The sequence below is a fragment of the Taudactylus pleione genome, unplaced genomic scaffold (assembly GCF_031769625.1).
Source record: "Taudactylus pleione unplaced genomic scaffold, aTauple2 ptg000398l, whole genome shotgun sequence".
NCBI classification, from domain to species: Eukaryota; Metazoa; Chordata; class Amphibia; order Anura; family Myobatrachidae; genus Taudactylus; species Taudactylus pleione.
The window spans coordinates 8,087,005-8,113,923 of NW_028284800.1; the positions used below are offsets into that span (position 1 = coordinate 8,087,005).

Below are 26,919 nucleotides of genomic sequence, written 5' to 3' on the forward strand. Positions count from 1 at the left end.
CAGCGAGCCTGATCCCGTGAGACTTTGCTAGTGACTGGCTTTTTTTTTAACCGAAAATGTGTCTAAGTCACAATGCGATGTGACTTAGACACACCTGGAAACTGCTTCTTAATTTGATATGCGATACTTGTATATCTGTGTGCGACTTCAATCAGCATGCAAAGTGCTACCAAGCAGCGGCCGCAGCTTTTTTCCACGCCAAGTTCTGTTTAAAGACTCAGTTGAACGCAGTTCTACAATCAAATTAATCAGCAGTCTCCTGGTGCGTCCTAGTCACATTGCATTGCGACTTAGTTGCATTTTCGGTAAAAGAAAAAAAAGGACGCCCAACGCTAACAGAGTTGCACGGGACCTGGCGGCTCATTTCTGATAGGCATATCGCGCTGAATGGCTGGATGAGCAAGGACACATCTGTATATCATCAAATATTTGTAGCTTGTTTGAAAGCACAATACATCTTAATATTTACGACTTACGGCATATAAAAATCTATTTTAATTATGTTTGCTTATTACCACTCAATGATTAAGTATAAACTATTAGAATCAGTTTATATGTATCTGATTGTGCTAATAGATATAAGTCAGTCCTGCACTGCCATAGAACTATCCTGTATCTGATTGTGCTAGTAGATATAGATCAGTCCTGCACTGCCATATCACTATCCTGTATCTGATTGTGCTAGTAGATATAGATCAGTCCAGCATTGCCATAGAACTATCCTGTATCTGATTGTGCTAGTAGATATAGGTCAGTCCTGCATTGCCATAGAACTATCCTGTATCTGATTGTGCTAGTAGATACAGGTCAGTCCTGCACTGCCATGGCTCTATCCTCTATATCTGATTGTGCTAGTAGATATAGATCAGTCCTGCACTGCCATAGAACTATCCTGTATCTGATTGTGCTAGTAGATATAGGTCAGTCCTGCATTGCCATAGAACTATCCTGCATCTGATTGTGCTAGTAGATATAGGTCAGTCCTGCATTGCCATAGAACTATCCTGTATCTGATTGTGCTAGTAGATAATGATATAGGTCAGTCCTGCATTGCCATGGAACTATCCTGTATCTGATTGTGCTAGCAGATATAGATCAGTCCTGCACTGCCATAGAACTATCCTGTATCTGATTGTGCTAGTAGATATAGATCAGTCCTGCACTGCCATATCACTATCCTGTATCTGATTGTGCTAGTAGATATAGATCAGTCCTGCACTGCCATCGAATTCTCCTGACAGTGCTGGCAAATACAATATATGGTCTGATTCAGAGTTGGACGCAATGCAGATATTTCCGCAGATTGAGCGATTATTAGACCTTGCGCATGCGTATAAGCCGCAATGTACACACGCAGTGATCGTTTTGCGATTACGCTCACACAAAGGATTCACTCGCAGAGTGAGAGACAGTCAGAGCTTGGGGGAGGTAATGCGGGGTGGTTAGAAAAACAGAGGAGTGTCAGACAGTTTAAAAGTTGTTTTGTGGGGGTCCATAAATTAGGCACTGTGTTCTTGCTCGCAGCAGGAGAGCCCTCTCCATGTCTGGAGACCCACTAAGTCTGCGACAGCTTAAACTTACCCAGAAGGCTGATGGCCCGTCTGATATGCGTTCGATGTTTCCGGTTCTGTAAGTGAGCTGGGATTGGAGATGCTGTCAGTGGGCGTCTCAAAGAACTGGATGGTGAGAGAGTCATTTGCATATTTTTGCAATTGCTATCCTGGAGAGATCGCAGCTGGCAACGGCATTTGAGTCCTTCTCTGAATCAGGCCCATAGACCAGTCCGGCACTGCTCCGGGACTGTCCTGCAGTATCATCACAGGATGTCCTCTACAGAGGAAGCAGCACGTGGCGTTTACTTTGAACACTACGTCCTGTGATTGGAGTGCCAGCAACCAAATCAGACTGTCCTTGGCAGCCTCTCTGTATCCACCAGCTGTCATCAACAAGCTGAGCGAGATGGAGTGGGGGTGACTGCACCGAAAGTTGCTATAGACTGCTGATATTTGCAATATCTTTTCATACAGCGTACAGATCTCAAAACCTTACAGCTATTCAAGCACACAACGGAAGCGTAGAGAACAGAATTTAGTTTAGATCTGGTGCAAAACCAAGAGGTCCTTTTTTTTTCTTTATAGTTAGTGTTAACAGTTTATTTCAGTTATTCATATCTAAAATATAGAGATAATGAAGAAGCAGAACCAAATCATGCGTGTAGTGTTACATGCATATAAAGCACGAGCAGGTAAGGATGGGATAACCCAACCTAGCTAAGGGATTTTCTATGGTTTATCTTACCAAAAGGAGAGGATGAATTCTCGACCTGGAAAGTGCATAAATCAAGACCTACAGGACCCAAACCAGATAAAATGGATGATTATAACAAAGAAAAAGGGAAGGAAAAAAAAAAGTGGAAGTGAATGTGTCAAGCAGCATGCCGAAAAACAGTATGCAGAGCATAAAACAACTAAAATAAGCTGTGTACAGGTTGCAAGCAGATTCAGGCGAAATCAAATCACAAGAAACATTTATATGGGAGAGCTCTAGCAAATGTAACTATATAGACTACTGTTGTTATAGACTTCTACTAAAAGACCAAGAGGAGAGAAAATAGGAACAAACCTTTTGAAGACATACCAGCTTGGCGTGAAGATTTAGCAAGATCATCGGAAAGTATTCCAAAAATATCGTCATCCGTGTTCAAAACATCGGACAACTCAGCGAGAGGATCCTGGGATCCCCCTAGAAAGAAAAAAAAAAAGTTACATGGGACATACAATATTTTCTTTGGATGTATTGAGTGCAAAGTAGGAGGTCCTTAGCAGCTGTTATAAATACTAATCGTATTCAATTATTATTATACATACATTTATTTAGTAATGACTACACCTGTACTGAAGGTTATAGAGCTAAACAATCTGGCCTCTTTACATGTACAGGGCAGCTTGCTAAAACTGGCTCAGATTTTCAGACACCTCTTGACCAGCAGAGATTAAGTGAAGAGACCCCAATGAACTAGTGCCCCTAATGGCTCGGTTGCTTGTGAACAGAAAGTGCATGTTTCATGCCAGAAAGTTTGCATGATACGTCTCTCTGTCACACTCTTGATCTGTTATGGTGCAAGTAACATTCCCTTGAACGCTTCTCTAATGTGTGATACAGTTTCATTAAAGTATTTGAGATTGAATACAACATAGAGCACCTTACCGTCCATATTTTTGGAGGGTGTTGCAGCTGAACTGAGTAGGGGGTCTGAAGATGGATCCAAAAAAGTAGAATTGATGTTGGCTTTGTACAAAAGCTGAGCAGTATTCTCAGGAGAGTTCCCAATGCTGGGTTTGTTTTGTCTACTGGTATCCAGAAGATTTCTCCCAAAAAAAGCTTCCTACATAAAAATAAAACACAGGATGTTCATTCAACCACCTGTGTTCTCAATATGCATTACAGTTCTGAGCCACATAGCCAATTTTTAGACAGGACAGTATAATTTACACTCTTTCTTTTGAAACAATTCATTTTAAGGCACAGTTAACTGGTTTATTTGGCATGGATTATGAATTTGTGTTGCTTAGGAACAGGGCCGAATTAAGGCTTGTGGGGGCCCCAGGGCAACTAAGTTGGGAGAGGGAGAAGAGAAAGGGAGAGGGAGTGAGACAGAGAGAGGGTCAAAGAGTGAGATGGAGGAAGAGAGAGGGAGGAAGAGAACAGGGAGGGAGAGAGTGTGAGAAAGGGAGGGAGGGGAGAGATAGAGGAAGAGAGAGGTGGTGGTGACAGGGAGAGAGGAAAAGTGGGTGGAGGGAGGAACGGACAGAGTGTGCTTGCACACACTACCTGTTGCAGCATCATCATCAGGTTTCTGATGGGGGCAGGCACTTCCTGGCATTAGACCCCACCCCCTACCCATACACCCGCGAATCATGGCATTATATTAGAAAAAGGGCGGAGCTTCCATCCTTAGCCACGGTCCATAGGTGAGTGTGGCTGCGCTGTGCTGCTGCCAGGAGCCAGCCAGGAGGGTCCAGAGTGGCCCGATTCCTGGCAAAGTTAGCCCAGGGTCCCCTACACTGCCGCAATTGACCCGTCCTCCCCGCCTATAATCCGGCCATGCTTAGGAGTTATTGGTCCACAAGGAACCAATTACAAACTTGGGAAACTCTGGGTACTAGTTTAGGGGAAAGATCCTTCCTTCCAAATGTTTCAAAGTTACAGGGAAAATTACTCAGCAACCTTGCAGCAGTGTACAGAGAATACTTGAAACACCTACTTAGCTATCTTCCTTGGGTCAAGAGGACAATAACATTAAAAGAAGAAAACAAAAAGGGGGGGTGAAGGGTGTGTAACGAAAGCAGGTGCCGTGTCCCTTGCCTAAGCTGCACTGCTCACTAGCTGGAGGCTGTGACAAATCTACTATAGATAACACAGGCTGCTGAAAGCTCTGTGTGAGGGACTTGAGTGGCCCAGCCCCACATAAAGAATAACTAGGCTTGCCATATCATCCCTATAATTCAGGAAATACACAGGTTCTGTGGCTGAGTTATACCAGGTGAAACGGAGACTTGAAGTTAGCCAGCCACATAATCTGTGTAATTCATATGTGTCTTGAATTAAAGGGATGCTATGGCAAGCCTAGGAAACATCCCTTCACAGTCATGCCATTGATTCTCTCTGTCCTACTGTGGACAGACCACTAACTTCTAAAACTCCTATGACCACCATGACACACTTGCCGATATGTTCAGTGTACAGATACGCCCAAGTTCAGTGTGGCTGATCGCGCCACAAATGTGTGCGCGTATTACGCTATGCGCCACGATACGCTATGGCGCATCCCCGATCGCGGGAGTGCGTCTCCATTATTCAATCCAATGGAGTCGCAAATGTCCATCACCGATCGCAGAAGTCTGTCTGGCGATTCGCTACGCTACAGGCAAGGATGTAGCTGGGCATATCTGTATGTGCCCGGTCAAGCACCTGGAAAGATTTACAGCTTACTGGGTTTCTGGGGGGAAATGTGTCCACCATTTAGCTCTGTGTCACTGAAGACACTGGGACATGAGGATAGGAACAGCAGGAGTCACGTTGACGGCTAAATAGTCCACTTCATTCTCAGCTGCAGCAGGGACAGGAGGGAGCAGGAGGACAGAGGGGCTGCAAATTGACATCTTATTTCACCCCATGGGACAACTGAGGTTGACACTTATTAGTTAATTAAATACAAATAAGCGTCAGATCGAAGTCATCAAATACATGAATATAATTACTATTAATTATAAAGAAGTGAATTCACTGTTTACTATAACTGCTATCCTGAATGTAACAAGAGAAAATATACATAACAGCACTGGTGCAGACAGTGAGCCAAGCAGTGTCACCTAAACAATATTTACTAATCCCCCCAAAAAAGAAAAATGATAAGCCCCTCATGTCGTTGTATGCATTTCTTTTCTAGGCTCACTTTAGAGCACCTGCTGCTATTTGATTACTATACATAATTATTCATGTGAGCATATCTTTTGTGTACAATTGCCTAAGTCATATATGGAATCAGCAACTGGCGAGAAGTGCTGGCCCTTGTAGTGCCATTTTTGAGGCTCATGGGGTACCTTTTGGCATGTTGGCTCTAAATTACATAAAAAAACCCATAAATGTATGACCCAGTATAAGGACCCCCGTTGTTTAGAGTTAGGGCCACTCTTTGCAGAGTGTGTGAAGTGGTGAATTACTTAGCGTATATATTTGCAAGTGTGTTTTTTTTCTTTTTTTATTACTAATGGCTGGCAGCAGTCTGCTCGGGAACATCCAATATCTGTTTGCCATCCAGACAGAGCAGCAACGCCAAACAGGTCTGTGATAGGGGTTTATTATTGATTGCAAACTGTATACAATACACCTTGTTCCTCAAATGCAAACCACAAAAATGAGATGAGAACTCTGGAAATATCAGATTTTAATGTATAAAAAGGGGATAATAGGCACAACTCTAGAACAAAACTTGCATCCTTCTACCTGATTTTTATGAATGCATGAAATAGTCTGTCTGTTTGCACACAAATTCTGGAGGGTGCAAATTATAATATAGATGTAGATATTCCTCTGCTAACATGTACAAGATAGCATGCATGGCAATTACCTGCAAATACGTAGGAAAGGTTTCTTCTAACTTGTTTTTCTTTTTCCGATAACGTTTCTTTATTTTTTCTGTGTTATCAGAGCCAGTAATGCATTCTATGGGAGTTTCTGGCTGAGGTTCATTCCAACCTTTGGGTATACATAGACAGCAAATCAGGCAACAGAACAAACAAATGGACAAATCACACTCAATGTATGGCTATACAAAATAAAAACAGCAGATTATTATTATCTTTGCTTAAGCAGCTTATTCTAGACCATTGGTTCCTGACTCCAGTCCTCAACTCCCAACAGTGCATTATTTGATGCTTTCTATCTGTGCAAGCAGGTGGGATAATTACTGACCCAGTAACCTAGATTAACTCACCTTTACATGATTAAAGAAATCTAGAAAACATGAACTGATGGGGGTTCTTAAGGACTGGAGTTGGGAATCACTGTTCAAGACTGTTTGCTTGTATTGCTTGCTGGCAATGCCAACTATTAGCAATACAAACTGTTAAATGCACCTTAACTGTTTTCATTATTTTTTTTAGACTGTTTTTTTTGGCCTGTGTTCAAAAATTTGTTTTCATTTAACTTTGCCAAACTGCCTTGTGTGGTTAGGCCTGATAAGATCTGTAGAAGGGGTGTGCAACCAATATTGAAAGGGCTGCACCGTCGCTACCCCAGCGGAAGCCCTATTCCAGCTTGTGGCATGCGTGGAACTACACACAGCATCCAGGAGAGGTGCTCCTCGGAATGTCCTTACACGCGCTCGGCACCCAGCTAACTTACTTCTCCTGACCCACATGTCACATGTTCTGGGGTTTGAATGCTGGCACAGGGCTTGGCGGTGACCGGCTACTACACTGGATCAGATATGTCTACAGTGTAATAAGGCAGCTCCCATATTTCAGTTCTTCACCTTGCCACATGCTTTCATTGCAGCACAGCTTCCTAATACATAATGCAACACTGTTGGCGACCACAACTGAAGGACAAAACGACTAAATTCCCTGATACTTTGACAGCTAGCTAAAATCAGGAAGGTGTATAACTTGTTGCCATTGTTAATAAATGTATTAAACATTATTATTAGACAATATTCTAAACTACCACTTTCCATTTTTTATTATATATTGTATTTACTTTTTAAATGTTTAACCTCCTACTTTGTTTTCGGCAAAACGGTGAAGGTAAAATCATTGATTTTCAATGACTTTGCTCAAAAAAATAAATAAAAATAAAGTAATAAGTAATATAACTTTTAGTGGACCAGGCATATTAAAAAGAAAAGCTGTCTGGATGAACATTTATTGACAATACAATGCACCTTCGTCTCATGAGGCACTGTAACAGGGAACTCAGGGCTGTTACAGCAGCACAGAGGCGCCTCATTATGAAATGAGACATAATGTTCTTACAGGATGCAGACTGCAGAGTAATTGGTTATGATTTTACTGAAAATATTTTGTACAATATAGGGAAATTAATGTTGCTTAGAAACCATATATTTTAAAAGAAAGCACTTTGATAAGCCTCCACACACCTTCATCTTTACTCAGAAGAAGTTCAGAAACTGATCCAGAAGAATCTTTTCTGGATAGAGACCTCTTCGCTTTCCCCTGACCTGTTCGGCTTCTTTGGCGCACCATAAATCCCCCGATACCTGGAAAGAGGATGGCTGTTAAAACTATGGGCCTAATTCAGAGGTGCATAGCGGACAATGTTTTAGGTCTGCGCATGTGTCTGAGTCACACTGTGCATGTGTCCCGATGGTTACCGCCAGGAGACGCAGAACGAATTTGGCCACAAAAGCCCTGGATTTCAATGGGTGTTAATGGGAGGCAACAAGGATAGGTTAGGAGACAGTGACTGCGTCTTTTGCCGCAGCACCGCAGACGAAATGACGCCATGTTCAGATTGAGAACTTAGACCTGCCATAGCGGATGGTGCAAGCTTTGAGATGGATTAGCTCCACAGCCAGTGGGCTTCTCTGGAGGAAGATCATCGGTCGCGGCATTGTCAAAGACGCAACCGCGTGCACATCTGAATCAGGCCTTATGTGTCCGACATTGAATCCAGTAAACTGCACTTTCATTGTAATGTAAATTCTGATCCTTTGTATTTCAGTAAACCAGAATAAAAGTAACCAATGACAGAAAACTGCTGTCTTTTCTAGATCATTAATCTCATACCTGGTCTGTATGGCTTTCTTTTCCTTTTTTTCAATCCATCCATTAATTCTGCACACTTAGAGTCGTCATCGATAGGTTCTCGATCCGGACTGGAATCGGATTTTACGTCACAGTCCATTAAATCCCCTTCTACAATACAAACAATTGATTTATTTCTGTATTGTGTAATCAGCAGACATAGGGGTCTATGTACTAAGCCTTGGAGAGAGAGAAAATGGATGGAGAAAAAGTACCAACCAATCAGCTCCCAACTGTCAATTTACAGGCTGTGTTTGAAAAATAAGTAAGGAGCTGATTGTTTGGTACTATATCTCTAAGGCTTAGCTGATTGGTTGGTTGGTATAGCTGATTGGTTGGTACTTTATCTGCATCCACTTTCACTCTCTCCAAGGCAAGGTACATAGAACCCACAAACTCTTAAAGCAAGAAACTTTAAAATGCACTTGTCATCCACACAGAGCTAGGGCAACTATTTATCTGCTGAATCAACAGTCATCAGAATCAATCTAGGAGTCAGTGACATAATAGAGGGATGAAAACCACAGTCTACAAGTTCACTAGAAACTAATGACATCCCTGAGGCAAATGGTTCAGTCCGCACAATGGCTGCCTCTATTAGGTGTAGACAGCTTGATCATTTTAAGGAGCTTGTCTCTACTGCAAGCAGCAATACAAAACTGGGATTACATCTAAAAATACATCATATGTATGTTTTCATTGCTAAAAGTCAACCAGGTTTATATATTGGTATGGTTAGCTTCAATAGTAAATAAATGCAATATAATTATATATTTATATTCATACTGTCAAAGTATTACACTTCTTTCATATGGTATAATGGGGCCACTGTTACAGTGCAATGTGTGTGAGAGAAGACATCACCTCTACTATCATCCAGCTCCCCATCACGGGAATGTTCAGATTGTAGGTCTGGCGGTGTTTGGAGAACGGCTACGCTGTTCTGATTGATAATCTTTAATTTCAGCTTTGGTTTTGATCGCCTCCTCCGTGGGACTGTGATTGTTAAGCTTTGTAACTGCGAGAGCCCTGACTCTGTCAAACATACTCCGTCCTGAGTGAAGGTTTTCAAAATGTCTAAGCGAAAAGAAAACTGCATCAGGACACACTTGATATTCTGCAGAAACGCACAACCAAATATGAACAGACTAATATTGAGCAAGACAATATATATAATGTCAGATAATGCCTAATATTCGTTTCAGTTAAAGAAGATGCAGTTTTAAAAAGACAACCTCGCCTTATTTAACTACCCACGACTTTATTTCTTTTATGATTGGGTCTAGAGAAATTATAAAACAACATTAACTGAGTGGAACTATTCTTGATTTACAATTAAACAAGAAACATATCAGTTTATTTTGCGACGGGGACACACTAACTTTGCGGTGTATATGGCGCTGTTACTGGAGTAGGCATTCACGTAAAACTAAAATATTCTTTGCAGTCTGTGTCCTCACCTCTATATCACTCCACCAATCAGAAATCAGTTTGCAAATGGACAAAGCCCATAGGACAGAAAATAATAAGCATACAGAGCCCTAGAAGGGGTGTGAACGCAATGCCCTCCATAAATTTTGGTGGGACACTGGTAACCTTGGGAACCCTCCAAAGCAGGAAAAGAATATTCTTCTGTGCACAAACCTTTCTTCCAAAAGCTGCCATCTTTGGAAATTACACTGAATATGTAGATTTTGGCAAAAGTATGGACAGAGAACTGCGTAGGTTGCAGTAAGAGCACAGCTGTTTGACTCTGTGCCCTGTGTTGTGCTGCACAGAAGGGGCTCATTGAGCTTGAATGGTGCCCTCTCTGTAATGCTGAAGGACCATGTTTAGGTTCCACAGAACAGGCTGACTGTGGAGAACCCCCGATGGAAAGTGACTCTCAGGAATGCAAGCCAGTTTTCTCTGGAAAGAGACAGATAAGTCTAAAACTGGACTTTAAAACAGGCCAATCTCAACCTGCTGTCCAGATAATCCTGTAAGAAAAAGATAAGTTGCCAAACAAAAGGATGAAATGTGAACTCATTTTCTCTTACACCTTTTCACACCTTCGTTACTTTAAGGATATGGCTTCCTGGCTCCAAATCATGGACGCAACAGTTACGCTGCTAAAGTCAGCCAAGGTAAGTATTGGTGGTAAAATGGATCCCGACTTGTCTTCGCATTGCTCAATTGGGTTTTACAAATATGATTTCAACTACGAACTTCTTGGCCTGTTCCTTACTACAGAAATTACTGGGACACACACTTTCCTTACCTTCTTCAGTTAATCAGGATACATGGATATCAGAGGGAAAATAGACTAGTTAGAAATGCTTTTGAATACATGGTTCTTGTAAAGTACCGAGCAACTCTGTGGTTCAGACAAGAGGTCATGTCGACCTTCGTCTGATCCAACCTTTCCACAATCCGTTTAGAGACCTACAGGTGGAGAGAGCATTTCCCAGGATAAATGGCATGCCAGCTCAAAGAGTCAGCATCCCAATTTTCTAACCCTAGGATGAAGACTGATGATGTTGCCAGGACATACATTTCCACCAAGTTAAATAACTTGGCTGTTTCCTTTATAATAAAGGGCTCCATAGTCCTCCATTTTGAGGGCTTAAGTAAGCCACTGCTATGATGTTGCTTAACGAAATACGATTGGGGCTGTCCCCTAGGATTGCGGAGCTCGTAGCAGGGAGTTTATCATTGCACTGAGCTCCGGAAAGTTTGAGAGCTTTGTCCATCTAGGAATAAAATACCCAGCAGATGAAGGTTCAGCATCACTGCTCCCAGTTGACTGATGAGTCTATGGTTCACAGTCTGGAGAACTAATGTGCCAAAGAGGGTTGGACCTTGACCACCTGGCCAGAACCTGCAACTGGCATGCCACAAACTACAGCACTTCAAATATGATTCCATTCCTGCACTTAACTGTGAATGACGGACCTGTCTACAATATAACAGTCTTCAACGGTTTCTGAATGGCCAGGATCCTCTGGTGTCAGAATAGATCCAAAGAATCACACACTGGCCTTGGACAATACTGAATCTTTTTATTAAACTATGTGCTTAACGCAACTCCTCAGCCAGTTGAAAGTGTGTCAGGAAAATAGAGGAAGAGCTTCTTTTTATAAGGTCACCAAGGTATCATATAGACGCATTAGCCCATTCGACCTCAAAAGTACTGCAAAGATTGCCATAACATGGGTGGGTATCTTTGGAGCTGTAGCCAAACCCGCCGACCGCTCCCAGATAGAGTTGTGGAGATAGGCATTTTTATATCCATGGAGGCAAGAAATTCTCCCTGGTCCGCAGCAGCAGGATGAATAGGCTGTATAACTTACAAGATTTTTTTTTTTGTAAGACCCAGCACAAGCTCAGTACCATTGAGAAATAGCTGCACGACAATTCTGGTTGTGCTTCCCACTCAGTAAAGCCTATCAAGGAGATTGTGATACTACTGCGGAAAATCACTCTCCTTGATGTTCCAGTCCAGACATGGTACTATCCTTTGAATATCTTCCACTGTCATGTCTTGCCGTAGTGCAGGGTTAACATTCATAGTGGCCCTCAGCAGATCAATGCCCCGAACAATGGGCCAAGCTGCAAGTATCAGAGAGAGACTGAGGTTGCTTCTTTGGTTGTACTCCTGCAACAGTGCTTTCTATACCCCCAAGGTTAGCAGTGTACGCCAAAGTGGATAGATGAGGACTGTTGGTTAAGATGTTGTTTTGTATAAATACAATGTTCAAAATGTCATGCTATTTAGATGTGTCAATAACTTCCTTTCAAGCCCCTCAAATTAAGATACCAGTCATATTTAAAACATCTATATGGGAAGCAGAAATTGATTTTTCTTACCGGATTCCCTAGTTTTTGGAACAATCTGAGCATCAACTGGGGAGTCACACACTTCTAAATGTGTCATGAAAAAGACAGAAAAAATGTTACAAGTTGAAACATTTTCAGCAATTGGTAATAGCCCACAGTAAGGCAGCAACAACTCAATTATATTAAAAAGCCATGCAAAATATAATGGTATAAATCTTAAAATGGAAATGAATTAATCCTAGTGAGTAGAACTGTGACTACACTACAGATCTGCAATATCACTCAATTTGGTTACAGCTCTGTGAGCACCTCCTACGCCCAAACAGCCATAATGGGACATTTTCCTGCACCTCTGACTGGGAGCGGGGCAATGAGCAGTGGCATCATGGTCCAGCACTACACTCCTAGCATTTCACCAACATTGAGGAGCAGCAAAATCACTGTTAAGAAGCTGAATGGGCACATTAAAAACACTGGAAAAGTAACATTAGAACATTCATCTAGTGTTTTAGGTCATATTCATAGGCCACGGACTTATGTGTTAACATAAATAGTGCTGCCGTTTTTATCACTCTGCGGGTGTACCCAGCTGTCCCCAGGGCTCTCCCCCCCGCAGTGAACAGATGCCAGGCACTCAGCATTTATTCTCTTGCTGCTCTGTGCTCTCTCCAACTCTCCCCCACGTGAGACACTGCGGCCCGCTGGTGGGACAGTCCCTGAAGAGCAGGACTCAGTTGAGAGGTATGTTATATGATGCTGCATCTAAATAGTTAAAGTTCTATAAAAAAAAAAAAAAAAAAAAAAAGGTAAAATGCAAACATGTAGACGCTGATAACTGACATTACCTTGAGTTGGTATTACAAATGGCTTACACATGGCACAATCAAAACCGCTGTCTGCTGCACTTTCCACTTCTGCCTCAGTAATTAGGCTCTGGCAGGCACCATGAGACCACCTGTGAAAGGCACATTTACTGACATATAACTGTTTAATGCAATAACAGAAATTACAGGTAAAATTTGATAAAAACATAAAAGGAATCGCAAGTACTAGAGTATATTCTACCACTTACCTATCACACTGTCTACACTGTAGAATTAGCTCATTTTCTATGTAGTTCTGGCTGCATACAGGACAGGTGGACAGGCTTGCACATGGAGCACATTGTGTGTAGTTATTCTGCCACTCGCATCTCAGCCCCGGAGTTATTGCTTTGCAATTGTTACAGGATACACACCTAAAAGGAGAAGGTTTATTATCAGATAAGATCGCCCTCCACACTTTGCAAATCTGGAATTGTTATTAGTACAAGGTGGTTTGAAAAAATTTAATCTTAACAGATATAATATTATTGGTTATATGCAAACATACCCTGCAAAATATTTATTTGGAAATGTGCTGAAAAACCTGATCAGTACTGCGTTATAGTAGGGATAGTGAGGGGTTTGGATGTATATTACATATAAAGAAAGTGGCAGTGAGAAAATACTGCCAAAAGTGAATGGTGGTGGTAGCGGCAAGAGTAACAAATGTCTATTTATTCGCCTGAAAAATGCAGAATAATAAATGGTAGAAGTATAAAACACTTATTTAAACTGACCATTTACACTTCCAGCCTCCTTTTGGAACAGTCTGTAACGGAGGATCCAGGCAGTACGTATGGTAACTAATATCACAGTCATCACAGAGCAGCAAACGGCCAGGATCAGAGGCTTTGCCACAGGCCTCGCACACTGTACACTCCAAGCACCTCCAGCCTTTGCGAAGTATAACCTTACTAATCTAGAAATAGAATGACTAAAATCAGAAATGGCAAATACAGATAGATCAATAATATTAAAAAGCACATATTTTAACAAGCAGGCGACTGGAACTGTATCGTCAGTCACTGAAGCTGAACAGTTCCATGGTATTTTATTTATGATCAGGAGGAAAATTTTCACACTCCAATTATAAAGTATTAGAAAGGGAAGGGACTGTGACAGAATAAGAGATGAACTATTGTCATTTTCCACAGAACAGCAGTATATCTGTCACTTTTGTGTGATCTTTAGCTTAGATGTTATGTTTTACAGATGTGTCCACATACATCTATCCTCTGTGCGCTTCAAGTCGCGTTACACAGAATGCGTGAGCGCCAAGTGACTCGGTAGCGCCGAGCGACTTTTCGGGAGACTTTTTCCATTCAAATACGTCTTATCCGCAGAGCAATGTGAATAGGATGCACAAGCATCATCCGCTGATTAAAACATGCGGCATGCCTATATTCTGTGTACGACTGCGTGTGCATCTGCATGCAAAATGCTACGTTACAGTGTCAGCAGCTGTGACACTAACATAGCATTACGCATACAGATACACCGCGAGTTGCGAAAAAGACGCCCGGCGCTACCGAGTCACACCACGGCATGGCGCGACTATATGGCCTGTATAATGCGCAAGGAGGCTAGATGTATGAGGACACATCTGTAAGTAGTGTTCCCATGAGAAGTAATACAGATTTGTGGACACTCACCTTAATACTGACACAGTATGGATGGTAACACTGCCCGCACTGAGAGCAAGCGAGAAGTCTCCCTTCAGCACCTTTCCCAAAACTACCGCACACCACGCACATATCCTATCAGACATGGAAATCAAACCAAAGACATATTACACTGTGAAAAGCTGCAGACTTACCGAACTGTACATAAAAACACAAACCATCTTCAATGCCCTAAAACAATTACAACAGTACTATTTACAAAACCAAAGCAATATACATAGTGCAGAATTATTGCTTGAAATATTATATAAATATATATATTATATACACTGTATTATAAAATGGCAAAAGTCACAGCATTTATGTAAGTGGGGCAAACTGCTGAAAATAAACCTATGATAAACTTCATGAACTACACTATGGAGATAATTTGTTTCCCTTCAAATTGGTATATGAACTAAAGCCCAGCACCCAATTTGCTTTCAACCACTATTTGAAAGTAATTGCAAACCTGATGCAAGGTGAACTTGTCGCTTCTGGAAAATAAAACGACAGTGTTGTGCATTGAAGTTTCTTCCTCCTCCTTGTATGATGAAAGATCGATTGTGGTTACCTGCTGCAGAAACACAGATCAGTCAGACGTCTCTAAGGAATATCCCATATGCTCTAACCATAAGCAGGCCCTTCACACCAAAACTTTCACAGGTTCTTTGTGAACAGCTAGATAATGGGAACCTGTACACAAATCTGTGCCCGAAGCTTGTGACATTCAGTCTTCAATCTTTCTTTTGCTTGTGTATATACATTTGCATATATAGCAGAGGAAGTGTGAAGGTTCAAGATTCTAATTATACAGCCGCACTAGGTTTTGTAGTTTTGCACAACTATAAGCACTACTAATGATGAAAAATTCCCACAGAATAAGTATTAAAACTATTAAAGTGCCTGCTACCCCTCACTCACCACCACTCTGTTCCTCCGCATTTAGAGTAGTGAATGATCATACATCAGTTCCCCTCCGACCGGGCACTTCCTGTCACTATCAGCCCAATATATCTGAGCTATAATGTTTAAAAGCCAGAATTTCAGTTTGCTGGATCGCACGCACACCATTCTGGAGAGTAAATAACATGCTGGTGCTCTATATATTCCTCTCTGCTACAGCATACTCAGAGCCTTGGACTCATTTTCAAGTTCTGCTGTCCAACCATGCACAGGGGACCACTATGTGCGAGGCGCTCACTGTGCTTCATCAGAACTCATGAATGTATATTTACTAAGCAACACGTTTCTAAAGTTGGCGATTATCAGCAGTTATGCTTGCGGTATATAAAACATAAACAACATTAAATGCAAAACATGCCTGGTTTTGCATTTCGTAGAATTGCAGTTTTAAAATCTGGTGACAATCGCCCCCTTTTTAAAAATCGCCACTTAGTATACAGAACTGTGCAAAAGTTTTAGGCAGTTGTGGGAAAAAATGCTGGAAAGTAAGAATGCTTTCAAAAATAGAGCTGTTAATAGTTTATTTTATCAATTTATAAAATGCAAAGTGAATGAACAGAAGAGAAATCTAAATGAAATCAATATTTGGCCTGACTACTCTGCCTTCAAAACACCATCAATTCTCCCAGGTACACTTGCATAAAGTCAGGGATTTTGTAGGATTATAGTCAGGTGTATGAATAATAAATCATACCAAACAGGTGATAATGATCATCATTTTCATATGTAGGTTGAAACACAGACATTAACTGAAACAGAAACAGGTGTGTAAAAGGCTTAAACTGGGTGAGGAACAGCTAAACTCTGCTACAAATGTGAGGTTGTGGAAGACCGTTTCATGTCACAGGTCATACACCATGGCATGACTGAGCACAGCATCAGCAAGGTCTCTCCCAGGCAAAGATTTCAAAGCAGACTGGAGTTTCAAGATGTGCTGTTCAAGCACTTTTAAAGAAGCACAAAGAAACGGGCAATGTTGAGGACCGTAGAAACAGTGGTAGAGACACATTATGCTTACTTCCCTTCGAAATCGGAAGACGTCCAGCAGTGCCATCAGCTCAGAACTGGCAGACACCAGTGGGACCCAGGTACACCCATCTACTGTTCGAAGAAGTCTGGCCAGAAGTGTTCTTCATGAAAGAATTCCTGCCAAAAAGCCATACCTTCGACGTGGAAACAAGGCCAAGCGACTCAACTATGCACGAAAACAGGAACTGGAGTTCATAAAAATGGCAGCAGCTGCTCCAGACTAATGAGTTAAACTTTTTAAATATTTGGCTGTAACAGAAGGTAGTTTGTTCGCCGAGGGTCTGGAGAGCTGTACAATCATCAGTGTCTGCAAGCAACATGGTGGCGGTTCCTTGCAAGTCTGGGGCTACATTTCAGCAAGTTGGGGATTTGGTCAGGATTAATGGTGTCCTCAATGCTGAGACATAAAGACAGGCAGGTACTTATCCATCATGCAATACCATAAAGGGAGGCGTCTGTTTGGCTCCAAATTTATTCTGCAGCAGGACAATGACCCTAAACATACAGCCAAAGTCATTAAGTGCTATCTTCAGCAAAAACGACAACGAGTCCTTTATATGGCCCCAATAGAGCCCTGATCTCAATATCGAGTCTGTCTAGGATTACATGAAGTGACCAATAGCTTTGAGCAAGCCTACATCCACAGAAGATCTGTGGTTAGTTCTCCAAGATATTTGGAACAACCTCCCTGCTGAGTTCCTTCAAAAACTGTGTGCAAGTGTACCTAGAAGAATTGATGCTGTTTTCAAGGCAAAGGGTGGTCACAGCAAATATTGATTTGATTTAGATTTCTTTTCTGTTCATTCACTTTGCATGTTGTTAGTTGATAAAAATAAACTACTATTAACAATACTATTTTTGAAAGCAATCTTACGCTGCAGCATTTTTTCCACACCTGCCTAAAACTTTTGCACTGTACTGTAAATACCTCCTGGACTCACTGGCATACGCTCACAATGATGTTCAGTGAATGCAGCTTCAATATATTATTAATATAGAATTTGCTTAGTCCATTTTGTCTGGAACGGTCTTTGATTTGAATATCTCAAAGTCTAATTAAGATATTAATGTCATTCTTTTGCGACAGATTTGAATCAGCAATAAATTACAAAATGTTTAATAAAACTGTATAAAATTTGATGAAAAAAAACAATTGACAAAAACCATAATAAATGCTTTGGCATAGCTAACCTTAAAATGTCAATTAAACTACCAGAACACAGAGCCGGCACAGTGACCCGGGGGAAGTGGGATAGGACTGACCGCCGCCGGCTGCTGTTCTCATGCACTACTGGTGGTCTGTGCTCTCACATGGACCCAGCGCCCGAGCCATGTGCTGACACAGTTTACGTTCTGCCCAGTTCGGCTCCTGATTGTCCGTCTGGCTGCGTGACGTAGCTATTACATAATGAGGGAGGGCGCGTGGGCGGCACAACACGTGAGGCTGCTGTCGTAGGGGGCGTTACAGAACAGTTATAGGCGTTGGAGAAGTTATAGAGCAGTGATTTGTTTCCTGTTTTAATAAACAGATTGCATAAAAATTAATTCATGCTGACCATTTATCTCTTATAATGATTTGCTGAACACTTTTTTTTTTTAAGTACAAGCTGTGTCTATATTGGATTATACAATATAACATCATTCCCCACTAGAATATAATTAAAAATATAAATATTATAGTTGACAAAAACATGTAATTGCTGAAACGATGTAAACAAAAGATGCATTTTATACCCCTGGAATTATGAAGTTGCCTATAGGAGTTTTTAATTTCGAACGGCCTCTTCCGCCACGGCCAGACAGTCCAGACCCCCTTGGTCTCCTCCTGGGAAAACCAGAGCCACGACCCTGTTGGAATAATAAGGAAGTTAAGTCTTTATAAATGCAATAAATGAGAACATAAGAAAATGTACACTTCAGCGCTTTTTCTCAATATATGAAGCTTTAGGAGACAATGGAAAAGCACTGAAAATAAAAGGACAGTGTAATATAATTTGCTTTCTCAAATTCAACACCCATTATTGTTTTATCAAATTCAGATGTTGTGTCATCTCCCCTCAACCCCCACCTCCTGTATACAGCTGTAGGACATATATGATGGAAAATTATATTACGATATTTGTGTTTGTAAAATTTTATTCTGAATGACCTATAATAGTTTCCTTTTTAAATTAAGTATTATGTGGAATATTTTACAAACCCTCTTAACGATCTATAAATTGGATCAAAATGTAAAACCTGCAGCAGTCATTTACTGCTTAAAGCACCACACATAGATTAACCTAGTCTCAGACTAGGTGCAACCCAAGGGATCAATCATAAAAGGACATTCCCTGCTAATGCAGTTTAACATATTGAAGAAATTAGCAGCAAATAAGTCTATCAGATGCTGTGGGAAGTAAATATCAGCAAGGATATATATCTAAGGTCTCACACTTCAACTCTGCAGAACAGAAACATACCTTCTGTCAGTTTAAATCCACATTTGATAAAGGATATTATACATGTGTTAGCAATGCAGCATCTAACAGATAGATGTCACCAGACCTCATTCTATAAAGAACATACTGTACACAAATGGGACTGCTGATTTGCGTGCTTTTAAAACTGGGCCACAGGGGAAATTGCTGCATATTGCATATAGGGATGTAAGCAGCCAATGATACCTAGTTATGGAAGCAGGATGAAGCCTACAGACTGCTGAGGTAGCTGTCAGAGAGGAACCAGTACACATGGAAATGCAGCCCTATACATTCACTAGGGGCTAGGATTTAATAACTTTATATGCAGAATATTGTGAGAACGTAGGAGAGGACTATCTTGAATGGGGGTAAACGGACCTATAAAAAGATTATTAGTAGTGGTTCCCAAACTGGGCACCGCGGGGTACTTGCAGTGGTTCCACAGGCTGTTGGTCCAGGATCAAATCAAATTATTTGTAGTCAATGTGACAGGCAAAACCAGGGCTGTTGGCTGCCAATTCATAAAATGTGTGGCCAAACAGAAGCGCCACCTTGTTTTCCACCACAAATCTGAACTTAAGGGTGACCGCTAAGAACACTTCATTTAATAATTTTGGGTGAAATCCACAACAACAAACTTTTGGCATCGGGAGCTGTGAAACAATTGCCGATACTCTAGGGCAGTGGTTCTCAAACGGTCTTCACATTTTCCAGGTCACCCAGCAGTTACACAGGTGTATTCATTATTCACTGATACATTTTAAAAGATCCACATGTGGAGCTAATTATTTCTATTGTGATTCTGTGAGGATACCTGGAAAACATGCACTGTTTGGGGTCCTGAGGACTGAGTTTGAGAACCAGAGCTCTAGGGTGCCGTTACTTAAGAAAGTTTGGGAACTACTGGTCCATAGAAATGTTAAAAATGTAAAAATCCCAAAATACATCTCTGTCTTATTGTATCCGGGAATTGATGAATGTGACACTGCAGACATGGAAAAATAAGCTTTGCAGAATTTAGCTATCATCCAGGAAGAGTGGACAAGGCAAAGGGTGAGAGTGACATGGAGGATGTGGGCCAGACTGTGATGGAGCCAGCAACACTAAGCTCAGATTCATGATGGAAAGTTTTATTAAAAGCAACACAAACTTTACATCCTGAAAATAAGATATAGGCTTTATTATGCGAACATATATAGCTCTCTCTCTACAGAAAATAATATGCATCTGTCTCAAGAAAAGCCTCAACAGATAAATTAAAGTTACTTGTACGTAGAGATACCCTTTTTTTTAATTTTGGCATTTAAACAGTATTTGCTTCCGAAAACAACTGAAGTTGTAGTTTACGTGTGAAAACACATTTTACAGCCAGCAAGTGTGATGTGTAGCTAGCGGCAGTGTAATATTCTGTATAACTTCAGCCACATTGCACAACCCTTGTGCAGGGGTGAGGTGGGCCTGGGGGTGGTTGTGTTCCCTCCATGTAACTCTTGCCTGAACAGCTAGTCATTGGGAATAGGAAATGTGTGTGCTAATGCAGCAGCTGGAAGTACAACATACTACTTTTCAGGACTCTATAAAACATCATTTTCATCTGTTTTTTTAATGCACCAGTTTAATTCTCTTCGTTTCAGTGCAAGGGTTAAGACAAATCCAATAAACAGAAATAAATGCCAGGTAGTTACATTAAGGACAGGTTCAGGCGGATGTTTTATGACCAATCACAGGGAATAGTGTGCAGAAGTAAAACTGTGCAAGTTCTATTTTCTGGTGTTTTGCTTGGACTTTACTGTCCATGTGAAAGGCAATTGAATGCTGGTGAATGAACCAGGAATAATTAAGCAAGCGGCAAAGTCTGGGGGTACAGTTTGCAATAATCAGTACACATCAATATTGGCGTTCACAGAGCACCCATCAGAATGAACATTAACAGAGCTATACGGAAGCTAAAACATAGTGATAATACCTACACAGCAGTCAACACCTCTGACCGATCTGAGTCTAAGGATCGGATTCAGCTTTGGGAATAAAGCAAGATATAGCAAGTAACTGTGAACCTGGACAAACCATGTTGCAATGCAAAGGGTGCAAATACATACATTTTTGTATGTATTTAAAGGGAAATACTGGCAGTTTTTGCATGAAGCCCACAAATACTGCACAGCTTTATTTTTACACTGCAATTTAGATTTCAGTTTGGATACACCCCTCCCAAATCTATATCTCTCTGCACATTTTAAACCTGACCCACGTGTAATGCTGTATGGTGTTACCAAGATGCACAGTTACTTGCTCCATCTTACTCTATTCCCAACTCTGAATCAGGCCCTAAGAACATAGTAACCCTAGGGGACAATTCAATTAAATGTGATGTAAGACTGCATGTTCAGGCAATGAGCAATGCGCACAAATCGTACATACGGTAGTTTACAATTGTGCATTTTCCTTCTTGCCCATATGAGGTGGTACAAAGTAAATTGCACAATGTAGGGTGTGGTTTCCAGGCCTAACACACACAGTTCCAACACTACACAAAGAATCACAGTTAATTGAATCTCCACACTAATGTCACTGGAATTCCAATAAGTTTAATTATAAAACCTACCTTTTTATGTGCTCACAAGCAACTTATTCATAAATATATATTTCCTGAAAATGAATTAGGTTCTATAAAGCAGAATCATGCAAAAGTGTGTTACCTACATTATAGGGAAATAATCCTACTATAAAATTCTGTCCAGTTTATGGCCATATTACAGTTTACTAGGCTATGTTTGTGAGTGCGATTGTGCTGAATTAAAGTAAAATAAATAACGAAGTAAGCGTAGTACACATGTACATAATGTCTATACTACTACAGGTTGAGTCTCCCATATCCAAAATGTGTGGGCCCATGGGTATTTTGGATATCGGAATATTCCGTATTTTGGAATATTTGCATACTATAATGAAATATCTTGGGTATAGGACCCAAAACTAAACACAGGATGCATTTATGTTCTATATACACCTTATACACACAGCCTGCAGCTCATTTTATTCAATATTTTTAATAATTTTGAGCATCAAAAATAGTTTGTGTACATACATGAAATTCATTTATGTTTCATATACACCTTATACACACAGCCTGAAGGTTATTGTATACTGTATTTTAATGATTTTGTGCTTTAAAAAAAGTTTGTGTACATTGAACCATCAGAAAGCAAAGGTTTCACTTTCTCAGTCATACTAAAAATATTCCGTAATTCGGAATATTCCGTATTTCGGAATATTTGGATATGGGAGACTCAACCTGTACTATCAATCTACAAATTACCAAAAGCCAGATACAGGGGAAAAATTGTAGTGAAGTGTAAAGGGTCATACACACGAGACGATATCTTTGAACGATAATGATATCGTTCAACGATATATCGTTCATATCATTCAGTGTGTATGCAATGAACGATGCGCGCTCCCGCTGGACGATAACTATATGTTTTGTCATCCGTACATGCAGGCCAATTTCGACGATATCGTCAAGAATTGCCTGTTCAGAGATGTGGCAGGATGACTTCACTGAAAGATATCTTTCGGTGTGTGCACCCAATATCGTTGTCCTGCACTCCAGAAAGTTCAAGGGAAATCTTTCACCAATATCATTAAAAACACCACATCGTGCCGTGTGTATGCCCCTTTAGAGAAGGTTATACTAGTACATATATTCTGGACTAACAATGCAGGAGTAGCTACATTAGAACAGAATGTGTGTGCATTTCATAAAATAATGAATAAGCAATGTGAATTAATTTAGGCAAGATGGCTGAAGCTGGAAATTCTGCAGAAAACTAAGCTATAAATGACCTAAAATGCACAGAACTAAAATATAGAAGAGACTTGTGCTTTGTCCCACACATAACAGGGTAAAATTGACACATAAGAAGAAATGCAACTTATTTACCACTTTGATGCTCCAAAATGGATTGCCGAGAAGCTGTCTGGATTTAAAAATGTCCCAACCTTCTGAGCCATCAGCTGACCAGGAAGGTGGGCTCACTGTATTATAGGTACTCCAAGTCCCCTAAGACATGGCAGGTGAAAAAATATATGTATAAACTCAGCAACAGAAAAGTAACAAAGCCAGCAACATAAAGTGTTAGAAAAGCCAAGCAAACATAGACAATGAGACTGCCACAATTAATCTGCAATATAACATAACATGCACTTTGAAATATGTGGAGAGAACAATTTGGAATGATGGACCACAGAGGACTAGTGAGTGTCTGATATTATAGGCCAGACATAGACAATCCGTGACTTTGCAGTAGTTGCTGAGGTACATCCCGACAGCTGCTTCAGAAACAAAGGCTGGAAAGTCACTATCTCCATCTGGACTGGAGCTTATTTCATGATCCAGAAACTACGGTGACTATAAAAAAAAGTATTCACCTTATTTGGCTTTTTCCACATTTTGCTGTTACAACATGGAACCATGGTGGTTTTAATTGAAATTTATTTCTACTAAACTACACAAATTAGGAAGAAGACACTGAAAATGAGTAATTGCATTAGGAATCTCCCTGTTGCTAGATCCATACTAGATTACCGTTGAAGTAACAGGCTTTCTTCACAAGTTACATAAGTGGTTTATTGGAATGCACTGGTGTGCAGGGAAGGTGTCACATGATTGCAGCATAAATACACCGGGCTCTGCGAACTCCACCAAATAGTTAGTGCATTTCCAAGCAAAGAGTACAAAATTAAGACAAAGGATGATTCCAAACAGACCCGGTACAAGGTCATTGGGAAGTATCAATCAGAAAGAGGGTAGAAGAATATTTCTAAGTCATTGAATGTATCCCAAAGCGCAGTATTAAGTGAATAAAACAAGGAAAAGCAGAAATTACATAACTGTGAGTTAACCTAGAACAGTACGTTCTTCAAACCTGAATGTCCGGGCAAGAAGAGCTGTAGTAAGGGAGGCCTACAAGAGATCAATAGCAACTCGTAAAGATACACAGTCTCCATGAAATATATGAGAGTATCTGCCCATGGGACAATAGCATGCATGCTTCATAAATGTGGGTTGTATTGGAGGATGGCAAAAAGAAAAGAAAACTCATCAGGTCCCAGCTGCAGCTTGCCCAAAGACATGCTGGAGACATTACCGTGTAGCGGAATATTCTATGGTGATGCCCATGCTTGGCGCAAACCTAACATTGTGAACCATCCCTATGAAGATGGTGGCTGCATCATGTTAAGAGGATGGTTCTCTGTGCCAGGATTGAAAAGCTCATAAAAATAGAGGGGGAAATGGACGGAGCAAAGTACAGAGAAATCCAAGTGGAAAAAGATTTATTTACAACATGACAATGACCCAAAGCATACAGCAACAGTCACGCTGGAGTAGCTTATAACCAAAAACTTTAATGGGATGATGTGACCTAGTAAAAGCCCAGACCACTATCTAATTGAGCATCTGTGAGAACATTTAAAAATTGCTATCTGCCAACAATCACTATCCAACCTGACGTAGCTTGTACAATTATGCCAAAAAGAATAGATGTGCACTGATAGACTTGCCCAAACAGACAGAGCTATAAATGCCACCACTGGTAGAGGGGCTGAATACTAATACAATCAATCATTTTTTGTTCTTTTGTTTCAAATTCATATTGACAAGTGGTTGGATTAAATTTTAGTGGCAAATTACTGAATACTTTGTGCTGATTAGTGCAAATTAGAGGATATAAATTTCAATTCAATCCATTATGGTTCCACATTGTAACACAGCAAAATGTGAAAAATAGCTTTTATAGTCCCTGTAAATTAATAGCGGACAAAATGGAAAATTAATTAAAATAAAACCCTCGAAAATGGTCTCAAAAGGGGCGTTTCAGGGTATTAAAACATTTTCAAAGTTACCTCATTGTTCTTTCTGTAACATCTAGAAAGCAGACTGTACCGTATTGCGTTAGATTGCCTGCAAAGTGCCGATTAACCTGTTACCATGTAGCACTGACTCTGGCAGACAATGTTAAATACTTAGTGACTACTAGGTTGGTGACAGAACAGCAGACTGAATATAGCAGGTAGGATACATTCTATTCATTGCAAAACACTACACAAAGACAAATGGAGGTAAATTAAAATGTTTAAATACTGAAAATAACTTGCTTGCTGTCAGTTTACAAAAACTCCTTTTGCGATGAAACAAAAAAAAAGGAAATTTTAAGGTTTTGAAAATAATTTACAGAAAGAAGATGAACAAAAGCAATAACTCTATACACTGCTAAGCAGAAAGACAAAACAAAAAAAACACAGAAATAAAGAGAAGCACAGGGAATAGCGTGTGGACGCTGGGATAGCGGGGGTTCCACATTACCTTCAATGCTCATGCAAAGATGCAGCAGGCACATCGGCCAATACGAGAGTTTAAGGTCAATGTCAGAAAGCGAAGTGGCCGTGTAGGGTCTAACATTAATATTCTGTCTAATAAATGTATGTGGACAGCAACACATACCTCAAGCACAGCCAAAACATAAATAGTGTTACTAGATAAAGGCTAACTAACAATGTGAGTAAACACTTTTGAAATACACACTTTACTGCATTTAGCATCCTTCAAATGAATGTTCCCCGATACCGGTGACCTGCTAGCCGCTATTACTTTTTTTTATACAAGAATAAAACAAAGCGAATATCACTTAAGGGGCCATAACAGAGACTGGCTGCAAACCGCAGGTCTGGACTTGGTTATGACACACTGTTATGAGACAACTACATTTGCTGTGTGACACTTACGCTGCTCAATAACCACCCAAATGGAAGTCTAAACCTCAGCCCCTATATGCTTCAAACCCCTGCAGTGCTGAGCAGATGGAGGCGCTGGCCTTTAGCTGGGAATCAACTGTTCTGCACTACCGTAGCTCCAGTCTAAAGTGACTGGGAGCTATTCCTGGTCACTTTAGACGGGAAGTAATGGGCGTCCGAGGCACACGCGCCCAACAGCACAAACAATTAAATATCACATGATTTCCTCCTTGTTAGTAAGAAATGATAGCAATGTAGCATGTGTCTAACTATATCAAAAGTACATAAAGGGGTATTTATCCTACTACAAGATGGCTGCTGTTGCTATACCCATCCGTGCAGATCTATGGAATATCTTTGTAACTGCATATAAATGGTGCAACAATAATGGTCGCAGGTGTTTCATTTGTACAATACTGTCACTCCGGAAAGCATTATACTAGACTACATGACCTATACACAGGCAGACATTTAGTGGGCTGAACTCTGTCACACTTCATTAATGTAATTAATTCCTACATAGCGGGTTGGTTCTGTCCCCTAAAATATCTGCCTCCACCAAGCAAAGTTTATGGGCCTATGTTTAAAAAAAAGAAAAAAGAAAAAACCACCATCTTGAAAAATGTATTTCTGAAAAATGATCCCTCGGAGAAAAAAAAATCCCTTTCAATATCTGTGACAGACTGATCAGGACAAGTCAAGCTAACCACCATTTATTATTTAACATATGAGCACTGGAGGCAGTCATATTGCAGTCTAAGGGGGCGATTCAATTGTTCTCAATTCAATTGTTGCTCCGTTAGGGCTCTAACAACCGCCAACATTTCTGCTCGCCCCCTCCTGAGGAGGCGAGCAGAAACGTATGATAAATCCTGGTTTTGGGGGCCAAAATGGGAGTTTGGGGCCCTTAACCTAGACTTTAGATGGGTTTTGCCATTTAGCGTGGCTAAACATGGTCTAATTACCCGCGAAGAGCACGATTGCAACACTGGGCATC

General features: G+C 40.7%; 1 protein-coding gene across 1 annotated transcript in view; it reads right to left on the reverse strand.

The window, feature by feature from the left end:
- LOC148506700 (histone-lysine N-methyltransferase 2C-like) overlaps positions 1-26,919 on the reverse strand; it is a 151,959-nt gene that overhangs the window by 63,820 nt on the left and 61,220 nt on the right. The window contains exons 10-24 of the mRNA XM_088446453.1: positions 23,071-23,190; positions 18,400-18,513; positions 15,143-15,247; positions 14,662-14,766; positions 13,747-13,928; positions 13,219-13,383; positions 12,992-13,101; positions 12,177-12,230; positions 9,192-9,404; positions 8,310-8,438; positions 7,661-7,780; positions 6,131-6,258; positions 3,208-3,385; positions 2,623-2,742; positions 2,299-2,346 (exon numbers count right to left, since the gene is read on the reverse strand). Coding sequence (XP_088302579.1) covers positions 2,299-2,346; positions 2,623-2,742; positions 3,208-3,385; positions 6,131-6,258; positions 7,661-7,780; positions 8,310-8,438; positions 9,192-9,404; positions 12,177-12,230; positions 12,992-13,101; positions 13,219-13,383; positions 13,747-13,928; positions 14,662-14,766; positions 15,143-15,247; positions 18,400-18,513; positions 23,071-23,190 — 1,891 coding nt within the window. The remainder of the gene's footprint in view (positions 1-2,298; positions 2,347-2,622; positions 2,743-3,207; positions 3,386-6,130; positions 6,259-7,660; positions 7,781-8,309; positions 8,439-9,191; positions 9,405-12,176; positions 12,231-12,991; positions 13,102-13,218; positions 13,384-13,746; positions 13,929-14,661; positions 14,767-15,142; positions 15,248-18,399; positions 18,514-23,070; positions 23,191-26,919) is intronic.